We start from the raw sequence: 25,312 nt of genomic DNA, 5'->3' as shown, positions 1-25,312 counted from the left end.
GACAAATGTCCAGGCTGTGATGAGGGCAGCGAAGGAAAAGAGCAGGTCTGGAGGTCTGTTCTGCCCACCATTGGGCTCCTGTTTCAGCCTGGCACACAGTAGGCACAAACAGTAATTATTTGGAGAAGGAATGTATGTTTTTGGTTTGTTGTTGTTCATTGTCACCCAAGGATATTTTATTAATGTGTTTTTCAGAGAATGTGGAAGGGAGAGACAGAGAGAGACACATCGATGCAAGAGAGACACATCAATTGGTTGCCTCCCGTAAACACCCCAGCGGGAGCCAGGGCCGGAGCCTGCAACCAAGGTGCATGCCCTTGGCCAGAATCAAACCCGCGACCCTTCCATCCACAGGCAGACGCTCCAACGGCTGAGAAACCGGCCAGGGCTGAACGACCATTTTAGCTCAGTGGTTCTCAAAGTGTAGCATTGCATCGGCATCACCCAGAGGGTGTATGGATTCGTTTCCTAATGCTGCGAAGTGAAATACCCCAAAACTCGGCTACTGAAAAGGCTAAAAGGATTTATCTCACACGGGTTCTGTGGGTTAGCCGTCTGGGAGCAGATGGGCTGGATGACTTGGCTTGTATCTCAGGAGGCCCCAGCCAAGCTCTTTAGACTTGGGCAGCCAGTCTGCCTTCAAGGTGGCTCACCTGTACGATGGCTGCTGCCAGAGGCCTCAGTTTCCCACCGCAGCACCTGTCCATAGGGCCACCTGAGTGCTTGAGCATCCTCAACACATGGCGCTGGCTTCCCTAGAGCCACGGCCCCAAGTGAGCAGGGACAGAGGAGGCTGCAGCACTTTTCAGGGACATAAACTATCACATGGGCTGCTTTCTGTCTGCTGTACAAGTCGGCCTCGTGGATGTGACTACACAAGATGTGAGTACCAAGCAGTGGTCATGGGGGCCACACTGCGGCTGCCTACCACAGCTTTAAAAGGGATGCCTGGGCCCAGCCCAAGAGCTTCTGATAGGTAGAGGTGGCTCGAATTTGCATTTCTAACAGGTTCTCGGCGATGCTGATGATGCGCCTGGTCCTGGGACTGCACTTGGAGAACCATTTTTCTGACTTTTTAGAATCTTAAATTTGGAGGGGATTTTAGAAATCTAGTCCGCAGGTTCTGTCTTGATACACACACCAGCAAGGAGAACCTAGAATTCTACAAATACATTACACTTTTTTTTTTTTGGATGGGATAGCTATGAAATTTATTCCTGTGATGGACTCCTTTTATGTCCTGAAAACTTAATGTAAAAAGGTACATGTAACAGTTGACTGTAGATGCCGTTCATAAATGTGGATTTCTGTTAGTTCGGGTAGTTGGTTAGTTCTATCATCTTCGCAAACCGATTCTTGAATATACTGATTAGTGTGCTAGGCTATAAGCTTGGGAACCAAAACAAAAAGGCCCCAATGCTTCATGGGTTTCAGGAAACCAGCCTCTCAGCAGTATTTGGGCAGATGGTTCAGCCAATGTCTTTTTGTTTAAGATGTGGCTCAGTGGTTGAGCATCGCCCCATGCACTGGAGGGTTGCGGGTTCAATTACTGGTCAGGGCACATGCCCAGGTTGCGGGCTCGATCCCCAAGCAGGGGCCATGTACAAGGCAGCCGGTAGATGTGTCTTTCTTACCGTGTTTTTGTCTCTCTCTCCCTCTCCCTTTCTCTCTCTAAAATCAATAAAAATGCATTTTTAAACAAAGAAGTCCCCCTTCATTTACAAAAATAAAAAAAGAAGTATAACCTCCTTTCACACCTTCATTAGCGACCCCTAGCCTGGCACCAGCAGCCTGCTCGACAGCATGTCTGTGGGCTTGCCTTGTTGGCGGCTCTTATGAAGGAGTGTTCTTTGGGAAGATGTCCTAGTAAATCAGATTTGGGCACAAATACTTACTCTGCAACTACATAAACTCTTCTTGCTTTATCTACAAACGCAAAGACTGCTTTCTGCTCACAGAGAAAGGGCAGCATGGTGGGGGACTGGAGGAGCGCACTGACCTGGCACCAGAGTCAGAACCTCCACCCCGAAATCACGTCAGTGTTGGGAAAACACTTCAGAAGTGTGCGCTTCACTTCCATAGAGAACTTACCAAAGCTAATAATTCTTTATGCTTTTTTATAATGAAACTTAGAGATACACAGGTGAACAATTATAATATTGATGTAATAAAAATACATTTTAATATTAAATCACTTGAACTATACTTTCATTACAAGCCTACTTAATATATATTTTAAATTTTTTTAATTAAATGTATTGGGGTGACTGGTTAATCAGATCATATAGATTTCAAGTGTGCATTTCTATGATACAAGCTCTGTATATTGCACTGTGTTCCCACCACCCAAAATCAAACCATCTTCTGTCACCATATATTAGGCCCCCTCCACCCCACACCACCTCCCACCACCTTCCTTCTGGCAACCACCACACTGCTGTCTCTGTCCACAAGTTTCAGTTTATACCCCACATACGAGTGAACTCATATGGTTCTTAGCTTTTTCTGACTTATTTCACTTAACATAATATCCTCAGGGTCCATCCATGTTGTCGCAAATGGCAGTGTTTCATCCTTTCTTATGGCCGAGTGTATTCCATCGTGTGCATGTCCCACATCTTCTCTACCCTCTAGTCCTCTGTCACAGGGCACTTTGGTGGTCTCCGTGCCTTGGCCACTGTGAATAATGCTGCACTGAACCTAGGTGTGCATATGTCTTTGCAAATAGATTTTTTTGTTTGTTTTTTAGGTAGATACCCAAAAGAGGGATTGCTCAGTCATATCATAGCTCTGTTCTTAATTTTTTGAGGAACCACCATATTGTTTCCATAGTGGCTATACCAGTTTATAGTCCCACCAACAGGGACTGAGGGTTCCCTTTTCACCACAACCTCTCCAACACTTGTTATTATTTGTCTTGTTAATAATGACCATTCTAACAGGTGTGAGGTGGTATCTTATTGTAGTTTTGATTTGCATTTCCCAAGTAGCTAGTGAAGTTAAACATCTATTCATATATCTGTTGGTCATTTGTATTTTCTTGGGAGAGGTGAGTGTGCAGGTCTTCTGCCCATCTTTTAATTGGATTGTTTGTTTGGTATTGAGTTTTATGAGTTCTTTATATGTTTTGGACATTAACCCTTTGTTGGAGCTGTTGTTTGCAAATATCATCTCCCATTTAGCCAGTTGCCTTTTTGCTTTGTTGGCAGTTCCTTTTGCTGTTCAGAAGCTTTTTAGTTTGATAGTCCCATTGATTGATTGAATGATTGATTGATTGATTGATTGATTGATTGATTTTTACCTTTACTTCTCTTGCCTTTGAGGTCAAATTCATAAAATGCTCTCTGCAACCAAGGTCCACAAATTTAGTACCTGTGTTTTCTTCTATGTAATTTATGTTTCAGATCTTATATTTAGGTCTTCGATCCATTTTGAATTAATTTTTGTACATGGGGACAAACTGTAATCTAGTTTCATTCTTTTGATATTTAATATTAATAAGATACTTACTAGTTTTAATATCTATAATTATACTAAAGTTAGTCATCTCAAATTTCTAAACAAATATTTTTAAACCATGTTTTCTACTTTTCTAACATCATATTATCACAAACAGTTCTACCAAACAAAATATTTTGAAAACTTATTAAAGAGATGAATATTTACTGCAGTTAAATAAGAAATCTAACTGATTACTAAATTATTTTCAAAACATTTAGTATAACTGTGCAAATACATTTTGATTTTTGGGAACAAGTTCTTATGTGGATATTAGTGAAAATGTGACTTAACTTTTTAAGAAATCTGGTGGGGTTTTTTGCATTTGTACATCAGAGGAGATTTAGAGATGCTATTTCCCCTCACATAGAATAGGTGCAAAACTTTCAGCAAACCCTAAGGAAGAGAGTGATCCCATCTTACTTTATAAGACTTTTCTTTGAAACTTTTTTTTGAAGAGTTTCCTGTGCAGGACTTAAAAAGGGGGGAGATATACATTATAATCAAATATTTAAACATTTTTTAAAACACCAACTAGCCCCACTCTCAGTATGCCACCCTGATTTTACTCCAGCTTGTATGCTTCCCAGTCTTGGTCTTGTCCAGTTTACTTATTCTAAAGGTTGTTGTAATACTGGGGCTCCTCTGGTTTGTGGCACCACACAGTAGGCACACAGAAGGTGTTGGCTTAGTAAGTGCAGGGAGGAACAAAATAATAGGACATCGTACCTTGTGTCACCTTATAGACTCTCACCTGTGGTTCAACTGGTCTCACATGTAGGAGGCTACCTCCCTCCTTCCCTATGGTTGAGAACTTGGGCTCTACAGAGACCAGAATCAAATCTTGGCTCTAACAAATAGCCAACCAAATATGTGATCTCGGGCAAGTTCCTGAATGTATCAAACTTCAGTTTTTTCCCAACCAGGAAATGAAGATTCTAATAGTACGTTTACCTTTGAAGAAGCATGTGCCTAGCACAATAGCTAATATTTACTGTTTGCTGTTATTGTAATGTACCTCATCTAAAACTTTATGGTAGGTCAAATAAGAATATATTCCCAAATGTATAAAGATCTTTGTTTCATTAAGATAAATCAAGGTGAAAATCGACTTTTGGTTATTTTTTATATTACAGAAGCCATATCATTACATCAAATACATGTGTCATAATTTATGCCTTTCTTTAGTTGTTGAATATTTAGGTTGTTTCAAATTATTTGACATTATCAAACAATTATATTGATCAACCATTATTATACGTATGTACTAATAATATGCTATAATTTATGCTATATGTGAATATATAGATTTTTTTTCTTTAAACTATTCCCTTAAGATAAGTTCCCAGAAGTATTGGTGCTAAGCAAAGAGTATGACATTTTGATAATTGTTGGTAAGTGCTAATATTCTCCTTTTTCTTTGAATTTCTGATGAGTCCATATTTGACTTACAATTCAGAGAAATAGGCACCCAGTAGATACGCTGGGAATGTATCCCTTGTGCCACCCTTTTCTCTAGAGAAACAATGCAGGGGTCCTTGGCCTCTTGGACAAGTGCATTTTTTAAATGAAAAGGAAGTAACATGGATCAGAGTTGTTCCAATGACCCACAAAGACTTGTTTCTTTGGAACGACTCTTTCATCTTATTGGGTTGCTTACCCACAGCCCATTGGGGAGCTAGCTGTTCACAGTTCCCTTCATCCCTGGCTGGGTATTAGACATTTACCGTGTTCCTTGGTACTGTGAAGTCATTTTGATTGTACTGTAGCCTGACTGAGGATAAAGAGTAATTTACTTGGAACCTACAGCTCCCATTTTGCTCTCATCAAGACGGGTATTTTTCTAGAAGGCCGGTGAGCTCTCCTGGGGTCACAAAGCATGGCTGGATTTGCCACACACAGAAGTAGGCGTCCAGCCAGCCGGGCTCTGAGCTGAGCACAGGGGCAGCCAGCGGCACAGAGGTGGGCTCCTTAAAATCTACTACTGACAATGTTTTTATTGTAGGGACCACCAACACCTCCCCCACCCTTTAAAAGGCAGCCACTACTGATTGTAAGTAGTATTTCTGCAAGTCTTAGATGCAAACACTGTAATTTCAGGCTATTTAATATAAGCATGAGCATAATATGCCTAACAGGTCATAACTTCTGTTCTTTTTCTGTTTTATACTGCTTTTCAGGTTCTGATTTTCCAATATATCACCCAAACTCATGATTAACACAAAATAATAACATTAACATACAATGATAAGCCACAGAACATCCCTATTTGTGATTGTGCAAAAAGCATTGCAATTATGTTGATTAGAAATACAATTCCCTGCAAATAATGAATCCTGAATGTGTGTTAATTACCATCAAATAAATGAGCTAACCATTAACATTTAAGTATTTTTCTGACATTATATGATTTCATTTACTGTAGTAGATGCTTCTTAAATTATTTTTTTATTACATGAAGTTCAAATTTCCAAACCACCTTTTAATTACAAACATTTTCTGGAAATCTCGCTTAAAAAACACTTTTGTTCTTTAAATAATCTTAAATATAGTTCTCATAATTTTCTGTTTTAAGATGAATTTATGGAGAAACCACAAAACAGCTGTTAGATTTCCCTTAGACTGGCATGTTCAATACACTTAACCTTTCCCCTCACCACTCATTCAAAAATATGTGTTCTATTGGTTGGTCTCAGAAATTCCTCATTTGCCTAACATAAAAATTACATTCAGTAGTTACTGGAAGTGAGATAAACCAGTATTTTTCCTGACACTGCCTTTATGTTCTGTTTACACTTAGCTTATTTTGCCACACATTGAAAGCATATGTTCATCAAGGAGAAAATTCTATTATTTTTAATGATTTTGGGTGTTACTTTAAATATTGCCGGGGGAAAAGCAAGATAATTGTAGTGTAATCACAGTAACGCTAAAGGCTAAATGATTAAACTATACTGGACAATGAAAGCACATCAAACACATCGATATCTGCAAGGTAGAGTTTAGAGAAGGAACCTCATTCATTCCAAATTTGTGATCATCGGAACATGTTGAAGTTTGCTTTTTATCCACATTTTGGAGCAAATAAATACACATTGCTTGATGTGCTGAGTTATGTAATGTGACATTTTAGTAAGAGCAGTTGAAATGCTTTTTAATTGGCTTGATAATTGTGTTGCATTATACAATATTTTAAATCACGTAGCTTGGCACATGAGTGCCTCCGGAGTCCTAATTGCCTGGAAAATTTTACACTTTTTTTTCTTCAAATGAATCCCTAGTATGGACTCATTTGTAAAATCTGGCCAAAGAAACTTAGCATTAATTGAATTATGCTTAATTATTTTAAAAAGCTGGCCACATGCCCATTTGATTGGATTATAAACATACATGAAAAAGTGTCTTAAATACTAATCTGCCTATCAAAGCAACAGCTCTCCCCTGAAAGCAGTAAAGTGTTATTAGTGATGAGAGCAGTTTCTTTTAAGTAGTTTACAAAATGATTTAACCTACAAATTCCTTAAGTGGTTTTTTAAAGATGATTTGTATCCATCTTGCTTTTTGGGTAGTCCTGAGCAGTCATCAGAGAGAATATGAAAAAATAGTAATAACGTTTTTAGCATAACCAGATGTGAATTCCCCTGTCCATCTGGCATGGGGAAATGTTCAGAAGTAACATGATGCTTCGAATTTATACATATTTGGTATCTGTGCAGAAAAGTCCTAACGTAGAAGACCTGCCCGCTGGCCCTTAACCGTTTGCCTGCTTACAAGATTGGCCTCTGGGACTTGGCTCAGGGAGGGTTCCCCCTCCCAGGACTGATAAGATAAGAGTGGTTCCTGTGTCTAGACTTTTGCAAGCAACTGGCTCGCACTGAGCACCGGCTTTCCTCCCGCAAGTCTGGAGTTTGGCTTCCGCCACACAGAGACTGTCTACACGGCCGGCTCCCGGCGGAAACCTTGAGAACCAAGTCTCTGCGAAGCTTCCCTGGCTGGCAGCGTTTCACAGGTGTTGCTGCAGTAAATCCTGTGTGACTCCTGGGACAGGATTCTAGAAGGCCGGCCCTATTCCCCCAGGACTTTTCTCCCCATGTGGTTTTTCCTTTGCTGATTTTGCCTTGTGTCCTTGCTTGTGTAGTCCTCGCAGCCAGTTGTAAAACCTGGGGTTAGGTGGGGACTCCCGACATGGGACCTCGGTGGTGGCTGTGTCCTTTGTAGACGACAGGGCCCAGCATCATAGCATTCAGCAGAGGCTGGTGTGGACCCCAGATGTTTTCCTCAGGACAATATTTAAGACACTTTCTTCAAGTCACCCTAAAAATTTTAAGTTATAGATTTAGCCCATTTTTTAGTTTAAAGGTTAATTCTTTAGTTTAACTTGCTTTTTTTTTTTTCTTTAAAGAAACATTCTCTAAATTCTCGATGATTGCACTGTGCCCAGCTGAATAAATGTTGATGTAGTTGAAGAGGTCTCCAACAGTACCTGAAAGCCCTGGGCTTCCCCAGCCCTGCCCTGCCCTGCCCCTGCCCCCTGAAGGGTTTACTCCCCATGCCCTCTGCGCCCCGACGCACACACTCTGAACTGTGCCAGGGGAAATGCCATCTTCAGCATTTTGTTTATTGCTAAGTACTATTAACGGCTCTTAGGAACACTGCTGTGTAGATTTATCCACTTTTTATAATGACTTTCAGTAATTATTATATGACAAAGTCTGAATCTAAACTCAAATTTTTGTGTAGTAGTAAAAAGTAGAGTATGCATGTGCTAAGTAAATTGACCAGGCTGTCTGAAAAATAGTTATAATAATACAGATATTCTCCACCTTTGGTACCATAAATCTTGTCCATTTTTTACATGTACCCAATGAGTTAGAAACTAATTTTCCCTTCCTTTTGACAGTGCTGCCGTACTAATTTCACTGTCACTGGCTGCCATTTAAGCACTTAGAGCAGATTCTGCTATTACATAAATTTTAGGATGCGCGGCCAAGGCTCATAGTCACGGGAAGCCACACATTCATACGTGTACCCCATGACCTAGGAAACCATTGTTGCTAAGTCTGTATCAGATAGGAACTATACAGGTGGCCCAGATGAGAAGCCACACTTTCTTAACCTCTGTTGGCTTTCCATTGGGTTTGTCATGAACTAACTGAAAAGTTCTGAAGTTCTAGCAGTTATTTTAATATATAAAATATTTATGAAAATGCTGAAATGTACCTATTTATTTATAGTAAAACCATAACGTTTTGCCTAGTCTTATGACAAAATCTATATTGTATATATTTTTAAATTTATCTTTATTGTTGAAAATATTACAGATGTCTCCTTTATTCCCCATTGACCCCTTCACCCCACACCCACTCCCTGCCCCAGGCCTCCACCACACTATTGTCTGTGTCCATGGGCTTTGCATATATGCATCTAAGTTCTTTGGTTAATCTTTCCTCACCCACCCCCACACCCCCACCCTCCCTCTGAGATTCATCTGTCTGTTCTATGCTTCTGTGTCTCTGGATCTATTTAGTTCATCGGTTTATTTTGTTTATTACATTCCACATATGAGTGAGACCATGTGATGATTGTCTTTCTCGGACTGGCTTACTTCGCTTAGCATAATAGTCTGCAGGTCCTTCCATACTGTCCCAAAGGGTGAGAGATCCTTCTTCTTTATAGCTGCATAGTATTCCATGGTGTAAATGTCCCACAGGATTTAAAATGTAATTAACTCACAGCAAGATAAAAAATTTTCTCTGGAAAATTAAAAAAAAATCATATTCAAGCATCTAATAGCCCTTTGAAACCAAGACAAAAGACAGCAAGGATGTCTAGGAAGCCTAACCTATGGGCTCCTGGGTGTGTTTGCTGTCCGGTGGGTAGAGTGTCTGGCTACTGCAGGACAATAGGGGATCCCTGACAGCAGAGTTCTTCAGAGAATGTGTGTCTCAGGCCAGCATGGTCCTCCACTCACGGGCAGTGGGCCAGCGTTGGACCAGGAATGCTTGTGATTGGCCTACAACTAGATCAGTGTGGAAATTGAGAGTATTTAAAAATTTTTATAGAAATTTGACACAGAATGTCACCCACATATGTGATCGTGTCTCTAATAATTCATTGTTACTGTATTGGAATTTTCTTAAATGGGATTTCACCACAGGTAGTGCAGGGGTGCTTGTTAAAAATTCAGTTTCCTAGACCCCAACATAAGCCAGCGGAACCCAAATCTCTGGGAATGGAGACAAGTGCCAGGAGTCTGCATTTTAGCAGCTGCCACTCATTTCAGGCTGAAGTCTGAGAACAGCCTTAGGAGGGGGAGCAGCAAAACTGACTGACATATTTCTTGAGTGTAACATTCACTTTTGAAAGCTTCCTCTTTGAGAACCAGAGTTGCAAGGGGTCTCTCGGATCCCGCTGACTATCGCCCCCGTGGGTGAGCGGGGCTGCTGGCTCCCGGAACTGCCTGGGGAACAGAGTCCCCGCAGCCCTTCCCTGCCCCTCAGGCCGGCTGCAATTCTGCGCTAGTGGGCGTCGCACAGAAGTGACCGGGCGCCAGGGCCAGGCAGGGAGAGCGCCAGTGCTGGGCCTGGCCACCAGCTTGGGCCGTAGCTCTGAGTAGGAAACACTGAGTCTGTTCTCCCTCCGCAGACACGGATCCTATGCCTTCGTCCAGAGAAAACACACGTCTCAGGGGTTCTTGTTTGCTGCAGGTTTAAAGTAACTGGGAATAAAGGAGAATTCAGCTCTCCCTGGGCACAGGGCTTTCTCATTCACAGTGTCAGTTCCTTAGAGATGATTTGGTGAGGAATCGAAAAAATGTCCATAGAGCAGTCACTGCATCTCAGAGGCGGGACTTCTGTGTCACCTGCGCTGCGTATCAGATCGGTGCCCACTCCCCTCTGCGACTTCAGGAGGAAGGGCTGTCCTAGGTGAGTCTCTGGGCTCCGCCTGCAGCCTGTCACTTTCGGCCACTCAAGGAAGGGGCCACCGCTGGGCAGCAGGGCAGCCGTGGAAGGGAAGGAGGAAACTGGTAGAGCTGAGAGGAACTGACCGGTACCTGGGAGTTTTGACGGAGCTCTTGAGAGCGTCACCTCATCTAATTTGAACGGGCTGATCTCTTCCTTAGGGATGTGTTTATTTTTAGCCACAGTACTGCATCGTGGCTCTCAGGTGACATCTTTAGTCTCCTAAGCAGGGTACCGTTGTCATTCCTAGAGCAGCACCCCTTCTTCTGTTCCCTTGCACCCCTCGTCTCCAGGCCACCCATTTAGGTTCAGGCCTCCCCTCCCCGGGCAAGATTTTTGGATCTCCTGTGCAAAATTAGGCCCCTCCTCTCTTCCCTCTTGGTGTCCCCTGTACAGGACTTTGTCTGGTTGTGGGGATTTTCATGATACAAGCAGGGCCTATTCATTAGAAATATGATTGTCCTCTGCAGACAAATATTGCCTCTAACAGAAACTAACTGTGAGGCTGTTTTTCCATAACAAGGGATACCTTTGTAATGAAAGGGATGTGCACATTTTTTAAATGTTTGTAGGATGTTAACAAGGTGGCACTAGGGAAAGAAAGCCTGCTGGCCCAGACACGCACAGATTTGCTCAGCGGTGATCAGGGTTACAGCTGTGTGTCTAAAACATTAAGACAAAGGAATTAAAGCAACTCCAACGCTGACAGTTCCAATGAGATAAATAACTTTGTTAATATGAACCTTAAACTCTGTCTACAACTCCATTTCTTTTCATTCAAACAGCTATTTTTATTTAATTTATAATCAAGCAGTTATTTTATAATCATTTTTTTTGGAATGTGTTTCTTTGGAACAGAGCAGCTCTCCTATTGCTAATCAGATGGGACCTGAGTGTAGAAGGTGACACATGATGTTCTGACTTGGGGGTGCAAATCTGTCACTCCCTCGATTGTGGTCTTGATGTTTGCTAACCTTGTCTTTTATTTTCTGTCCCACAGTAATCAACTGAACAAGTCCATGTACTAGTTTTACATCTTTTTGTTGCTAATCCTCTCCTGAGGATATGTATTTACTGATTTGAGAGAGGAAAGGAGAGAGAGGAAGAGAGGGAGAGAGAAAGAAACATCGAAGTGAGAGACAGACTTCAAGCAGCTGCCTCCCCTGCAAGCCCTGACCGGGAATCCAACCCAGCGCCTTTTGGTGTAGGGGACACGCCGGCCAACGGAGCACCCCGCCAGGGCTGCTGGTAGTACAGCTTTTTAAAACTATATCGTTCTTGATGCCAGAGAGAGGCAGGGAGAGGGGGAGAGAGGAACATCAGTGGCGAGAGAGCCACTGACGGCTGCCCTGCACGCCCCGGCCCGGATGGAGCCCGCGGCCCGCGGCGTGTGCGCTGACCTGGAGCTGGTCGGCCCTGCGCCAGGCCCGCGGGGCAGGAGGGCACCCCACGCCCCGCCCGTGACCCCGCCCCGCCCGCCCGGGGCTGCGGAGGAGCTTTGGGCCCCGGCCCGCGCAGCTCACGGCCCCCTCTCTCCACCCAGGGATCCTGCTCATGATGTCGCTGTGCGGGGAGGTGCACGTGTACGAGTACCTCCCGTCGGTCCGGCAGACCGAGCTGTGCCACTACCACGAGCTGTACCACGACGCGGCCTGCACGCTGGGCGCCTACCACCCGCTGCTCTACGAGAAGCTGCTGGTGCAGCGGCTGAACACGGGCGCGGCGCGCGACCTGCGCCGCAAGGGCAAGGTGGTGCTGCCCGGGCTGCGCGCCGCGCGCTGCCCCGCGCCCGCGCCCTCGCCAGGGGGCGCCCCGCCGCCCGCGTGCCCTGCGGGGGCGCCCTGCTCGCCGCCCCGACGGCCTTGAAGGCGGGCGCTCGGCCTCGCGGCCTCTAAACCAGCCGAGCGATGGCCTCGCGCCTTCTTGTCTTCCTGAGCCACTGAGGATTTATTCCTGCTTTGAATACAGTAATGGGATTAAAGGGGGGGAAGATCCGGAAGGATGCGCCAAAGAGAACAGCTGGAGAAAAAGGAAATGTGAACAAAATCCCAAGCTTTTCTCAAGCCCTGGGCACAGCTTGTCAGGGTGGCGTCCGTGCCGCCCCGATACTAAGAAGCGGCTTACACCTCGAAGCCCTGACATTGGGTGTCACTCGTGGGGCGCTCATCATCAAAGACTGCAGAGCCGTGACGAATGCCTGAATGGTCACGCGAGGTGTTTATTTTAACACAGGGATCTTAGGATGTCCTGTGAGGCGCCTGGGTTTCCAAACCATTGCATGCGACACCTGTGCTTCCCATGGCCACTGAGCGGGTTGGTCTGTGTGCCAGGCACGTTTCTGAAACCACGAAGCGTCCCTGTTGAGCAGGCCGAGAACACGCCAGCCCTAGCATAGGGCCACAGAGAGACCGTGGTTTTCCTGCGGGATTTCCTTACCCCACAGTGTCACCTACATGGAAGCAACATCACTGGCAAGGGACGGGTCCTGAGGCTGCAAGGTGGCCCTGCACTGGACGTTTCCCGGCCCGGTGCACCGCCGTGGGCTTCTCACCTGCCAGGCCTCCCCACCTGCCAGGCCTTCCTAGTCACACGCAGGGTGATGCCCCGCTGTGGGAGAGGGCCCCTTCCGGCCACAAGGAGGGGCCGCCAGCAGCGACCCTGGGCTCTGCCGCGCACACCGTGTCTTTTACAAGGGTTTCTTGCAGGTTACTCTCAGCTGTTGGAAACCTGACACTAATTCCTGCAGATGGGCTTTTAGAATCCCATCCTTGTTTTCACAGAGAGGTTCTATGTCAGCAAAGTGACAAAGCCATATAACTAAATAAACCTGTGTGAAAGCGTGGCTCTCAGCAACCAGGAAGACGCGGATCTGCTTCGGGGCAAGGCAGCGAGAGGGAAAATTGTCACCCTTGCCCTTGCTGTGTTCAGTTTTTGCTTTATTTAATCCTAACTTGTCACTGATACATTGAAAAATTTTGATATGAACATAGTGAAACAGAAACATTTGAAATACCTTAATTAAATGGTATTATTTCAATATACAACCAAAACATATTTCAGTGGTCTAGTTAACACTTCCTCACAATGACCATAGCAGCTCAATGAAATACATTCTCCCTCGAAAATGTGTGAATGTCAAGAGTTTATGGAAAGTGTTCTCTTCCAGATTGGTTTTTCCCTGAGCCCTCTTGGGGCTGCTTTCTCGAGCAAGAGTGATTCACAGAAACTCACAGCTGCTTGGTTCGTCTCTTACAGGCATCATCACTGTAACAGTGAAGTGGGAGTGGCTGAGAAGTTTAACACGACAGTGTCCACGGAAAGCCCATGGAGAGCTTGGTTTCTATATCTAGAAAGGGATGAGTAATTTTGTCCTACACATTAGCATATGCCTGAGCAGATATGGTGAAGTGCTTTTCTTATTTCCTGAAAGCTTAGTCTTGTCCTGTGCTTGCTGGGTAATGAGCTCAGTGATTCTGGATGCTGGTGAGGCAGCCCAGGTGCGGTGAGCAGTCTCTTGCGGTCCTGGTTTCCCCCGACCTTCCAGGCCCTGCCCTCACGTGCCCATGGCATTGAGGTTCTTCCGTAGTCATTCTAGTGGGTTCCCTTACCACATCCTGCTACCCAGGAAGCCCCCTTGGATGACTTGAGAGATTGGTTAGAGGACAATTTATTGGGGTCAATGTAAATACTCAAGTTCAGAAGCCCCAGAAAACACCTCAGATTTTTAAATTGTATTATGTTGTAACACATAGACTTTTAAAAAGAACTTTCAGTCTCACTGAAACTATAAGAAAGACTGATGAGTACAGAGGAAGCTTAATTCAAATTTTTGAATTTGTTGTGGTCTTAAAGACTCTTGGGAATCAGGATCTGTTAGACATTCCAAACATGTGGTCCACATATCAATACAGTATGGGCTGGGCATTCTTCCCTTTAAAGGTTTAAGTTGTTTAGCCTCTCAAAATAATAGGCAGTTAGAGTGAATGTGATCACTGCTTCGAGGATTGGCCAAATGGTCTTAAGTGCAGTATTTGGCGAGATATTGATTAAGTGCTTAAATGCTACTTATGATCTGCAGTAAACACACAGGCCTTTTGTGGCGCAGTTAGTCGTAAAGGGCCCCACTCATTTCCTCCAGGCCCTGCCCCTTCTAAGCCCCCATCCTCTTCCTTGAAGGGCACCGATCAAGTCCTCATGGCACAACCCGAGGCCATTGGGTGTCCCTTGTTTCACTCTCAGGACTAACAGAGGTCACGTTGCTGTATATTTCATAATTTCACTTGATCTTTTTTGGTTTTTGTTGTTGTAATCACAAAGAAACAAATGTTGGCAAAGAATGACAACTCACCCTCACCTAGAGTCTCCCTCACTCCCTTCACCAGTCCCTCCACCAGGCGCGAGGGTGAGGGTTAGCAGGTGGAGCATTCTCGCTGTCCCCGTGGGACGCAGTGCTGGCCCTGTCTATCTGACCCTTCCATCTGCTTTTCTCAAGAACTAACCCTTTTGGGCAGCAGCACTTCCATCCACTGGGTTAATCAGGTCCCGCTGGGCCACCTTAGGTGGGGTCAGTCTCACATGTGCCGTGGTGTGTGCTGTCTGCACAAATGACTGGGTTCAGGTGCTCTCTCCCACCTCTCTGGAGAGCGTGGCACAGTGCGTGTTTGGGGTGTCAGCCAAAGTCACCTGGTTCACTCCTGCTTAGCTATGGAAAGAAACAAGGAGAGGGTGGGAGGATTATCGAGAAATACATGACTGATATACAGGCCAAACAGTCTCTGCATGTCCTCGACCATACTACCTGTGTGGCTTCTCACTTCTGAGAGTTTAGGACTCTGCCCAGGGGTTGCACAGCTGGCGAAAGCAGCTGCATTTAGAAATGAGCTGCTTACATAAAATGAGCCCAAGTTCAAATTTGTTTTTATACTCTGGATATTTCCAGTGTGGAAATATTCTGCATGTTTCTATCACTGGGGCATTATCTACGCAATCAGTAAATGAAAGGTAGTTCTCTGTCAATTCAAGGATAAAACACAAGCTCTGATTCTTGTTTTATAGAATGAATGAAGCCTTTTAGTAAGAAAAAAATAACCCGGCATATTCCTCCACACATTTGGGCTAGTAGAATTTAAAGAATTAAAGACATTACTGTAGTTCTCTTGTTATAAAAAGTGTGCATATAGATATAGTTATATAATTGTATATACACTTACCTACACACATGGTTGGATTTATATTGTCTTTTTTCATCAAACTTTATTTCTGAAACTTGTAATACATTTTATTTTAATTATGCAAACATCAATTTTTTTAAGAGAAGGAAGCAAATGTTATCTATCCTTCTGTTAAAAACATTTTAGTCTTCCCACACACTCGTACTTTACACATCCTGGCTCCATGAAAAAGTATAGCAGACGTATTTGAAAGTCACTGTGAAGGAGAACCCGCTGCCTGAAGGTGGCCTAATCTCACTCTGCAGTTGGATTAGAAGTTTACAGCTCGTGGCTTTTACAAGATTCAGGTAAGAAACACATCATAGTTCTATGGAAGAGTCTTATTAGGAAGGTTTCAAGCAAGTTAACTGCACCGGTAGCATTAAGACCTAACATTTACAATATCATACACTCGGTTTTATCTTAGATAAAAATACCTGTGAATTTTTCCGGTGGAAACCAGTGAACTTTTTTAACAGCATTGGGACTTTTTTTGTATAATTTTTTAAATGAAATGTGTGCCCTTCAAACTAAGGCTTGAGGTTTCCAGGAGTTACATTTTAAAAGTGTTTGTACACATTTTAACGTTTTGATATTTTCTATTTTGGTTTTGTATATTTTTATGTGTACACAGTGTACAGAATTTTTCTTGTAAATAAAACATTTGTCATTTGTCTAGAAGTTCCTCTCTTTTTGTTTGTGGAAGCTGCACATACAGATGAGAGAGTGGAAAAATAATGAGCTGTCCCTGGAAACAAGGTACAAAGCTGGAATCTGATTAGAAGTCGTAGAAGCAACTTCAAGCCTTCCGACCGGGAGCCTGACAGGCCTGGGAGTGCCCGCGGATAACCCCGCACGCAGGGCGGTGACGTGGCGAAGCCGCGCGGAAACAGCCAGTGCAGGTGAACATCCTGATGTAGACTCAGCCCAACATTCTGATCAATGTATTGCCCTGGCAGACTTTCTCAGGTTGACAGGGCTTTAAGTCAGACTTTAAACAAGTTATTAGAGGAAAGCCTGGAGACAGCGAACTTAGCTCCATTCACTGCAATGTCAGATCAGCCCTGCTATTTTCAGACTTGCCATGTGCGGGGGAAATCGGTTAATTAAGCTCCTAAGAAGAATTTCCTGGGCATTTACACTTTTTGGTTGGAATGTGAAGGAATCCTTGAAGGGGACTGTGGGGCGTTTGATGTGAGGACTGATGTGAGCAGCTAGGGAATTTAGGAGATGTGTCACCTCTGACTGAGCAGAATCTGAGAGGACTGCCCTGCCTTCTCATCTTCAGCACTTTTCTTTCCCTGGAAGGCGAGTGCTCGCTCCTAGGTGACGAGGACCCAGGCTCCGTGAGGCCTGGTTGGGGATGGCCCGGAGGTGGAACTCTCAGAGGCCGCTGCTCCCCACTTGGAGAGCTGAGAGGGCCTGCCCTGGGACCCAGTACTGCAGGGACCCGCACCCTCTGCCATCAGATGGAAGTGCCTTAGGCAGCCCTCAGACACGAAGGAGGGGCAAGGGGAAGGAGATGGGGGTGAAGAGCAGGGCAGGGAGAAGGAAGACTGAAGTGAGAGAGAAAAAAAATTAGTGCCATTGCATATCAAATTCATTAATTCAGAAACCAAACTGCCTCAAACTACAGGCTCATCTGTTGACCCAGCTCTGGACACTGAAGCCTGTGCCCAAGAAGCCATGGGGCACAGACCTGGCAGGGGGACGGCATTCCTGTGCTAAACCCTGCTGGCTCCTCTTGGCGCAAATCATGGCCCATAGCTTACTTTCGTACATAAAGTGTCACTGGCAGCAGCCACGCTCATCTGTTTACACGTTGTCTATGACTGCCACATCAAAGGCAGACAGAGACCCTAGAGCCTGCTGAGCTTAAAATATGTATTATCCGGCTCTTTACAGAAAAGGTGCACCGACATACCCCCCGGTATAATTTAGCGAGAACTTTCAGGCAAGCCTGTGACAGGCACCTCTCACAGACACCAGAGGGGGGTTATGGGACAGCCCCTGAGTCAATGGGAGAGGGCTGTTCCCAACCTCAGTTCTTGTCTTCTCATATAAATGATTTTATACGAGAGACCTTGATTGCTTTGTGATAACATGAATTTACTAAAACATTAAAGCAAGTGAATTAAAAAATTGAAGCATGGACATTTATCAACCAAACAAGGCTAGCAAATCTATACATCTGGCTTATGAAGATAGACTTGCTCTCAGCTAATCTGAAAAGCAAGTGGGATGGGGGGTTTCCATCTTATGTACCTACTTATCTCTAAGTTTTAAAAAAATTTTCTGCCCGATATCCTGGTACGGGTTAAATCTGTTATGGTTTTCTTACGATTTATAAGAAGTGCCTGGTAACTTTATCTTGACAAACCCAAGACCACTGACTACACTGTTTAAACACTGGGAACTCTTCTCTTTCCCTCCTCCCTGCTGTTTTAACAGCCTCAGGATGATTCACACTAAGTAGTCTCTCTGATTAGTTTGAATTAAGATTCCTCTTCTCTCCCTTCCCTTCCCCCTCCTCTCCTGTATTCTTTTGTGAGGAGAGGTTTTAACCCTTTCTTCTCAAGATAAGGTCCTGCTACAAGTGGCCTGCAGAGCTTTTGGGCTTTAATTTTCCTGCCTCAGTTTCCTTATTCCTCCTGCCCTGAAACTTTCCTAGCCTCTTACTATCTTAGAGCAAGCCTATGGTAGTGTGTGTGTATTTCTCACAAAACCATTGTCCATGTGGATGATTATACTTGCTCCAGGAAAGATGGGTCCCACAGGTCAGCTAATTCATCAGCCTGTAGTCACAGCGCTGGATATGACAGAGCCAAGCTTGCATTCCTTGTCTGACTTCAACGCTCATTCTTGGAGCCAGTAAATTAGGGTTTTGAAGTCAGCCTCTCCCTGAGGTACTATTCTAATCCCCCCAAATCCCATACCCCAACATGCTCCAAGGGCTCAGTTTGGGAGGATACTTACACCTTTATAAGTTTTGAAATTTATGAAAATTAAAAGAGGACCTGGGCTTTTCAAGTTTTCTAGATTCCTAGAACATTGAAATGTATCTGAAATACACGTGTCAATAAAATACATTTTTTATTTTGTTATTAGAAGCCAGTCTCCCTGTTTGCCACAGCCCGATGTAAGAGGACTACTAATGTGGCAGAGGGAAAGCAGATGTGGAGGAGGCTGGGCATTCATCAGTTCTCTTCCCAGCTGCCACCCTCAGTAAATGGTTTCATGCTGGATGAAAAACAGTGCTGAAGTTGAAAAATGAGACACCAGCTGAGAAACTGATCACAGAAATCAAAGTAAAAGAAAAATCAATAATGTTGGAAAATACATCTTCTCTTTGTCATTGCTGACCTCCGATATTCACAAGAGTGGACACAGAATAGCAGCATGGCCCTTGGCTATTCTGAAAACAGTGCTGACACAGAGAGTGGAGAGGCTGCTTTGAAATGCTCTTACTCTCACTTATGAAAGCTGTTTGAGAGAGCCCAGAGGGCACTGGGAGACCTAGAGGGAGACATGCAGAGGCCATGGAACCTTGGGGCCCAGAAGATGAAGAGCCAGTAGCGGTGGTGCTGCTCCTGCCCCCTGTAGGGGTCAGAGAGACAGAGTCTCAAAGCTGATCGGGAACATTGAGTTGTGGTGTCAGGAGGACTCTCATTTACACTACATAGTAGGATGAGTAAGAAATGTAACTCCATTTCTTTCCATAACCAAACTTAATTTTTATCTTGAATTCCCTTTTCAATACAAGATTAAAACTATCCTAGTTCATCTAACTTAAGACATCATAGGTATAAGATGCATCCTTCTTTATGTGTACATTACAGAGAAAACTCCTGTAATTGGGCTGTAACATGAGTCTTACACCTCACTTAGGTGTACACTAGGGAACACACTGGTTACGAGCCACACGTGGATATCAAACATGGAACGTAGCTCCTTGGAATTGAGGTGTGAAATGTAAACCCTCCCCACTGGATTTTAGGACCTAGTATGAAAAGATGAATGTAAAATAGCTCCATAATTTTGTTATATTGATGACAAGTTGAAATAATATTTTAGATATATTGGTTTAAACAAAAATATATTATTAAAATTAATTTCACCTGTTCCTTTTTACATTTTTAACAGGCTTACTAGAAATTTTAAAATGTTTTCTTTTCTCACATATTTCCAGTAAACAATAGTAATTTAAAAATATTAATTTGTTGAAAAACTTTCAGATTTATTTAGACACAAGTTTTTATTACATGTCACCCTTGTATATACAGAAAAGCAAAATGTAAGTGAAAGGAATCATTTAGGGTATTCTTCAAGCATTCACATTCAGAGGCATCAGCCTCTTCTGAGTCACTCTTTTTATGAGTCATTCATTTCTATTTTTTTCATCCAAAATTGCCCTTCCACCTTCAGAAACCATGGGGATATGCTACTTTTCAAACAGGGCTTCCTGCTGTCTCCAGGACTTTCTCCTAAGCTGTGGACACATTGTACAATTTTGATGTCCAGAACCAAACAATGACAAATTCCTCAGGACTGTTAAATGGCAAGTAGTTAATGCAGCATGCTTTTCAACTTCAGAGGTAGTAAGTGTGAAGAAATATTGATCTTGGTATTAATGAGAAATGATATTTCTAATCCAACTTGGGTTTAACCCCATTCTTTTTCCAGAGGGGTGTTTGAATTCTGAACTGCAGAGAAACCCTTTGGATATGACAATAAGGCCTTCCAGAGGGCCGCTCCCACCGTAAAAGCAACAAGAACACCAGCAGAAATTGTTGAAATCAAATTTTTCGGATATTAGGAAATTAACTAAAGGCCTGCAACAGTCCAAGGAGTGTTTTTTTATTTTTTAATATATTTTTTATTGATTTCAGAGAGAGGGAGAGACATAGAAACATCAGTGATGAGTCATTGATCACCTGCCTCCTGCACATCCCGTGCTGGGGATCGGGCCCACAACCTGGGCAAGTGACCTGACCAGAATCTAACTCTGACATCCTGGTTCATAGGTCTATGCTCAACCTCTAAGCTATGCTGGAGGGGCAAGAATGTTTATTTTAACAAATGGTTAAATCTCAGGAAGGTCAGTGGGTTCTGTGGCATTTTAACTTGCTCTTCTCATTTTTTTCCCCAGTGAGGCTCAGACAACAGCCTTACAGGTACAGCAGATTGAAAACGGAGTGCTAGAGGTTTTTCAAGATGGTGGTGGATTGAATGGAAGCCAGACTAACACTCTCCCAGGACCAAACTGGTATTACAACTAAAATACAGAAAAAACATCCTGAATAATCAACTGAAGACTAGCTGGAGAGCATCCTCATAACCAAGGAGGAAAAGTGGAGACCACATAGGGAATGGTCGGAAGTGCAAAGGAGTAAGAGGGCTGGTTGGGCTCCCACAGGCAGCATCTGAAGGTCCAGAGGGAGATCTCAGCTGTGGGAGCTCTCACTGAGGTCTTGGGGTCTAAACCCCACACTGGGCTCCCCAGCCAAGAGCACCAGAACTGAGAAAGGTGCCCACAAAATATCTGGCTATGCAGAGCAGCCAGGTTTCTGTCTGCCAGAGAGAGACAGTTAGAAATGCAGGCACTCTCTTAAAAAGCCAAGGCACAAAGTTTTGTGTGCAGCCACTCACCTTGGGGTCCGACAGAAGGAAGGCAGAGTGGACTAGAGCTGTGTGAGGAGAATCTAGGATTGTGGGTTCTAAAGAAAAAGCTCATAGGGTACCCCTCTGGATTCCTGCGCTGAGTCATTTCCCCATAAGGCAGAGGCAGACATTTACCTTCCAAGCAGTTTTTGCATGGGGCAGGGGGAGTTGGGAGCAATTGCCCTACCCTGCTGGAAAACCTCTCCTTCTACCCCATGGAATCTCTACAGCCTGAGGCTCATTAAAAGAATCAGATTAATCAGGCTGCAGGCAGAGGAAGAACTCAAAGTGTTTTGAGTATTTTCCTGACCTGCTTCTGGACCCAAGCCTGGGAAAAACAAATTTTGGTGTGCATCCTGGTCCTGTCCAAATGCACCCAACCCAGGAGAGAGGACCGCAAGCCATGAATTGTTGATAACTCCAAACAGGGTACTCAAGGCCAGTCACTAACAGAGTCGGACATTGGTCTGCACCAGAGACCCTCCCAAAAGACTTAGAGTCCTAGCAAGTCTACCAAATACATAGAAACAAATCCAATAGGCAGCCAAAATGGGGAGACCAAAAAACAAGCTCCAAACGAAAGAACAAGAGAATTCTCCAGAAGAGAGATAAATGAAATGGAGATAAACTATCAGCTATAGAGTTCAGAATACTTATCATAAGAATGATGATAAAATATATGGAAACGATGAAGGAAATTAAGAATGATACGGGAGAAAAAAGAATACATTGAAAGGAATAAACAGCAAATTAGTGGAAGCTGAGGATCAGATAAGCGAACTAGAAGACGGGGTAGAAAAAATAACTTAATCAGAGATCAAAAAATAAATTTTAAAAAATTTTTAAAAAAGTGGACAGTCTAAGGGAGGTGTGGGACAACATGAAACACAGTATTTGCATCATAGGAGTGCCAGAAGAGGTCGAAAGTAAGCAAAGTTTAGAGAACATGTTTGAAGACATAATGGCAGAAAACTTCCCTAATCTGGTCAAGGAAAAAATCATACAAGTTCAGGAGGCAAAGAGAGGCCCACGCCCAGACACATCATAATTAAAATGACAAACATTCAAGACAAAGAATCTTAAAGGCAGCAAGAGAAAAACAATCTGTTACCTACAAAGGAGCTCCCTCCCATAAGGCTGTCAGCTGACTTCTCATCAGAAACTCTACAGGCCAGAAGGGAATGGCATGAAGTATTCAAGGTAATGAAAAGCAAGGCTCTGAAACCAAAACTACTCTATCCATAAGGCTATCATTCAAAAGAGACGGTGAAATAAAGAACTTCCCAGACCAAAGGCTAAAGGAGTTTATCACCACCAAAGCAGCATTCTAAGAGATGTTAAAGCGACTGCCGTAATCAGAAGTAGAAACAGAGAGAGAAACATAGGCATAAAGAATTAAAATGGTGCCCAGCCAGCATGATTCAGCAGTTGAGCATCGATCTATGATCCAGGAGATTGAGTTTCAGTTCCCAGTCAGGGCACATGCCAGGGTTGCGGGTTCAATTCCCAGTGGAGATTGTGCAGGAAGAAACCGATCAATAACTCTCAACATTGATGTTTCTCTCTCTCTCTCTCTCTCTCCCCCCCCTTTCCTCTCTGAAATTAATAGATATATATTTTTTTAAAATATCAATAGATAAGTTTCTATCAATAATTAACTTAAATGTAAATGGATTAAATGCTCCAATAAAAAGACATGGTAGCTGAGAGGATAAGAAAACATGACACAAATATATACTTTATACAAGAGACCCATCTCAGAACAAAAGACTCTCAGAAGATGAGACTGAAGGGATGGAAAAAATTTTCCAAGCAAATGGAAATGAAAAAAAGCTAGGGTAGCAATACTCGTACCTGACAAACTAGACTTCAAAATGAAAACTATAATGAAAAACAAGAAAGGTCAGTACATAATACTAAAAGGATCAATACAACAAGAAAATATAACCCTGATAAACATATATGCACCTAAAACAGGAGTACATAAATTTATTTTAAAAATTCTGGAGGATTTTAAGGGAGAGATAGACAGTAATAGCAGGGGACTTGAACACCACACTGAGTTCACTGGATAGGTCTTCCAGACAAAATTTCAACAAGGAAACAGTGACCCTAAATGACACACTAGATCAGATGGATTTAATTGACATTTATAGAACATTACACCCCAAAGCTACAGAATATACATTCTTCTCAAATGCACATGGGTCATTCTCAAAGATAGACCACATATTATGACACAATGCAAGTCTCTACACGTTCAAGAAGATTGAAATCATATCAAGCATGTTCTTGGACCACAGTGGCATGATATTAGAAATCAACTACAATAAAAACACTAAAAAGCACTCAAACACATGGAGGCTAAACATATTATAGAACAATGAATGGGTTACCAAAGAGATCAAGGAAGATATTGAAAACTTCCTGGAAACAAATGAAGATGAACATACAACAACCCCAAATCTATGGGGCACAATGAAAGCAGTCCTGAGAGGGAAGTTCATAGCACTACAAGCCTACCTCAAAAAACAAGAAAAACTTCCAATAGACTCTCTAACCCTACAACTTAAAAACTTAGAAAGAGAACAACAAGAAAAGCCCAGAGTAAGTAGAAGGAGGAAATAATAAAAATCAGAGCAGGAATAAATGACAGAGACTAAAAAACAATACAAAAGATCAATAAAACTTAGAGCTTGTTCTCTGAGAAGATAAACAAGATTGATGAACCTTTATCCACACTCATCAAGAAACAAAGAGAGAGGACCCAAATAAACAAAATCAGAAATGAAAAAGGTGAAGTAACAACTGACCCAAAAGAAATCCAAAGGATTGTAAGAAAATACAATGAACAACTATATGCCACCAAGTTGGACAACCTGGATGATATGGACAAATTCCTAGAAAAATATAACCTTCCAAAAATCAATCAGGAAGAGTCAGAAAACCTGAATAGATCAATAACCACTTTTGATGTTGAAGCAGTAATTTAAAAAAACTCCCAGAACACAAAAGCCATGGTTCGGACAGCTTCACAGGGGAGTGTTACCAACCATTCAAAGGAGAATTAACACCTATCCTCCTCAAAATATTCCAAAACATCCAAAAGGAAGGAGCATCCCCAAGCTCTTTTAACCAGGCCAACATTAGCCTAATTCCAAAATCAGATAAAGACACTACAAAGAAAGAGAATTACAGGCCAATATCCCTGATGAACAAGAATGCTAAAATCCTCAACAAAATATTAGCAAATCAGATCCAGCAATATATTAAAAAGATCACATACCATGACCAAGTAGGATTTATTCCAGGGATGCAAGTCTGGTACAATATTTGCAAATCAATAAATGTGATACATCACATAAACAAATTGAAAGAAAAACTCACATGATCATATTCATAGATGCAGAAAAAGCATTTGCAATATCCAACACTAATTTTTGATAAAAATTCTCAGCAAAGTGAGAATAGAGGAATCATACCTCAACGTAATAAAGGCCATATATGACAAACCTACAGCCAACATCATATTCAATGGACAAAAACTAAAACCATTTCTCCTAAGAACAGGAACAAGACAGGGGTGTCCACTTTCACTAGTCTTATTCAACATAGTACTGGAAGTCCTGGACACAGCAATCAGACAAGAAGAAAACATAAATGGCATCCAAATTAGAAAGGAGGAAGTAAAAGTGTCATTATTCCCAGATGACATGATATTGTACATAGAAAATCCTAAAGACTCCACCAAAAAACTACTAGATTTAATAAATGAATTTGGCAAGGTAGCAGGATAAAAAATTAATACCTAGAAATTTATGGCATTTTTATAAACTAATAATGTACTCTCAGAAAAAAAAACTAATCCCATTTAACATTGCAACAAAAAAATATTAAGACAGGAATAATATTAAGCAGGTAGAGGGCTTGTACTTGGAAAACTACAGGACATTGAAAAAGAGGTAGAAGAAGATATAAATA

The 25,312-nt window shown here is 42.8% G+C and overlaps 1 protein-coding gene across 4 annotated transcripts in view; it reads left to right on the top strand.

The window, feature by feature from the left end:
- ST6GAL2 (ST6 beta-galactoside alpha-2,6-sialyltransferase 2) overlaps positions 1-16,351 on the top strand; it is an 80,566-nt gene extending 64,215 nt beyond the window's left edge. For all 4 annotated transcript variants that reach the window (XM_081145749.1, XM_081145747.1, XM_081145748.1 and 1 more), the window contains exon 6: positions 12,004-16,351. In XM_081145749.1, coding sequence (XP_081001875.1) covers positions 12,004-12,326 — 323 coding nt within the window. In that variant the 3' untranslated portion in view covers positions 12,327-16,351. The remainder of the gene's footprint in view (positions 1-12,003) is intronic.
- The last annotated feature ends 8,961 nt before the right edge of the window (positions 16,352-25,312 follow it).

Source organism: Miniopterus schreibersii, assembly GCF_964146895.1.
Source record: "Miniopterus schreibersii genome assembly, chromosome: 8".
NCBI classification, from domain to species: domain Eukaryota; kingdom Metazoa; phylum Chordata; class Mammalia; order Chiroptera; family Miniopteridae; genus Miniopterus; species Miniopterus schreibersii.
Note: the sequence above shows the minus strand (reverse complement) of the source record. Positions and strands in the feature narration are given on the sequence as shown.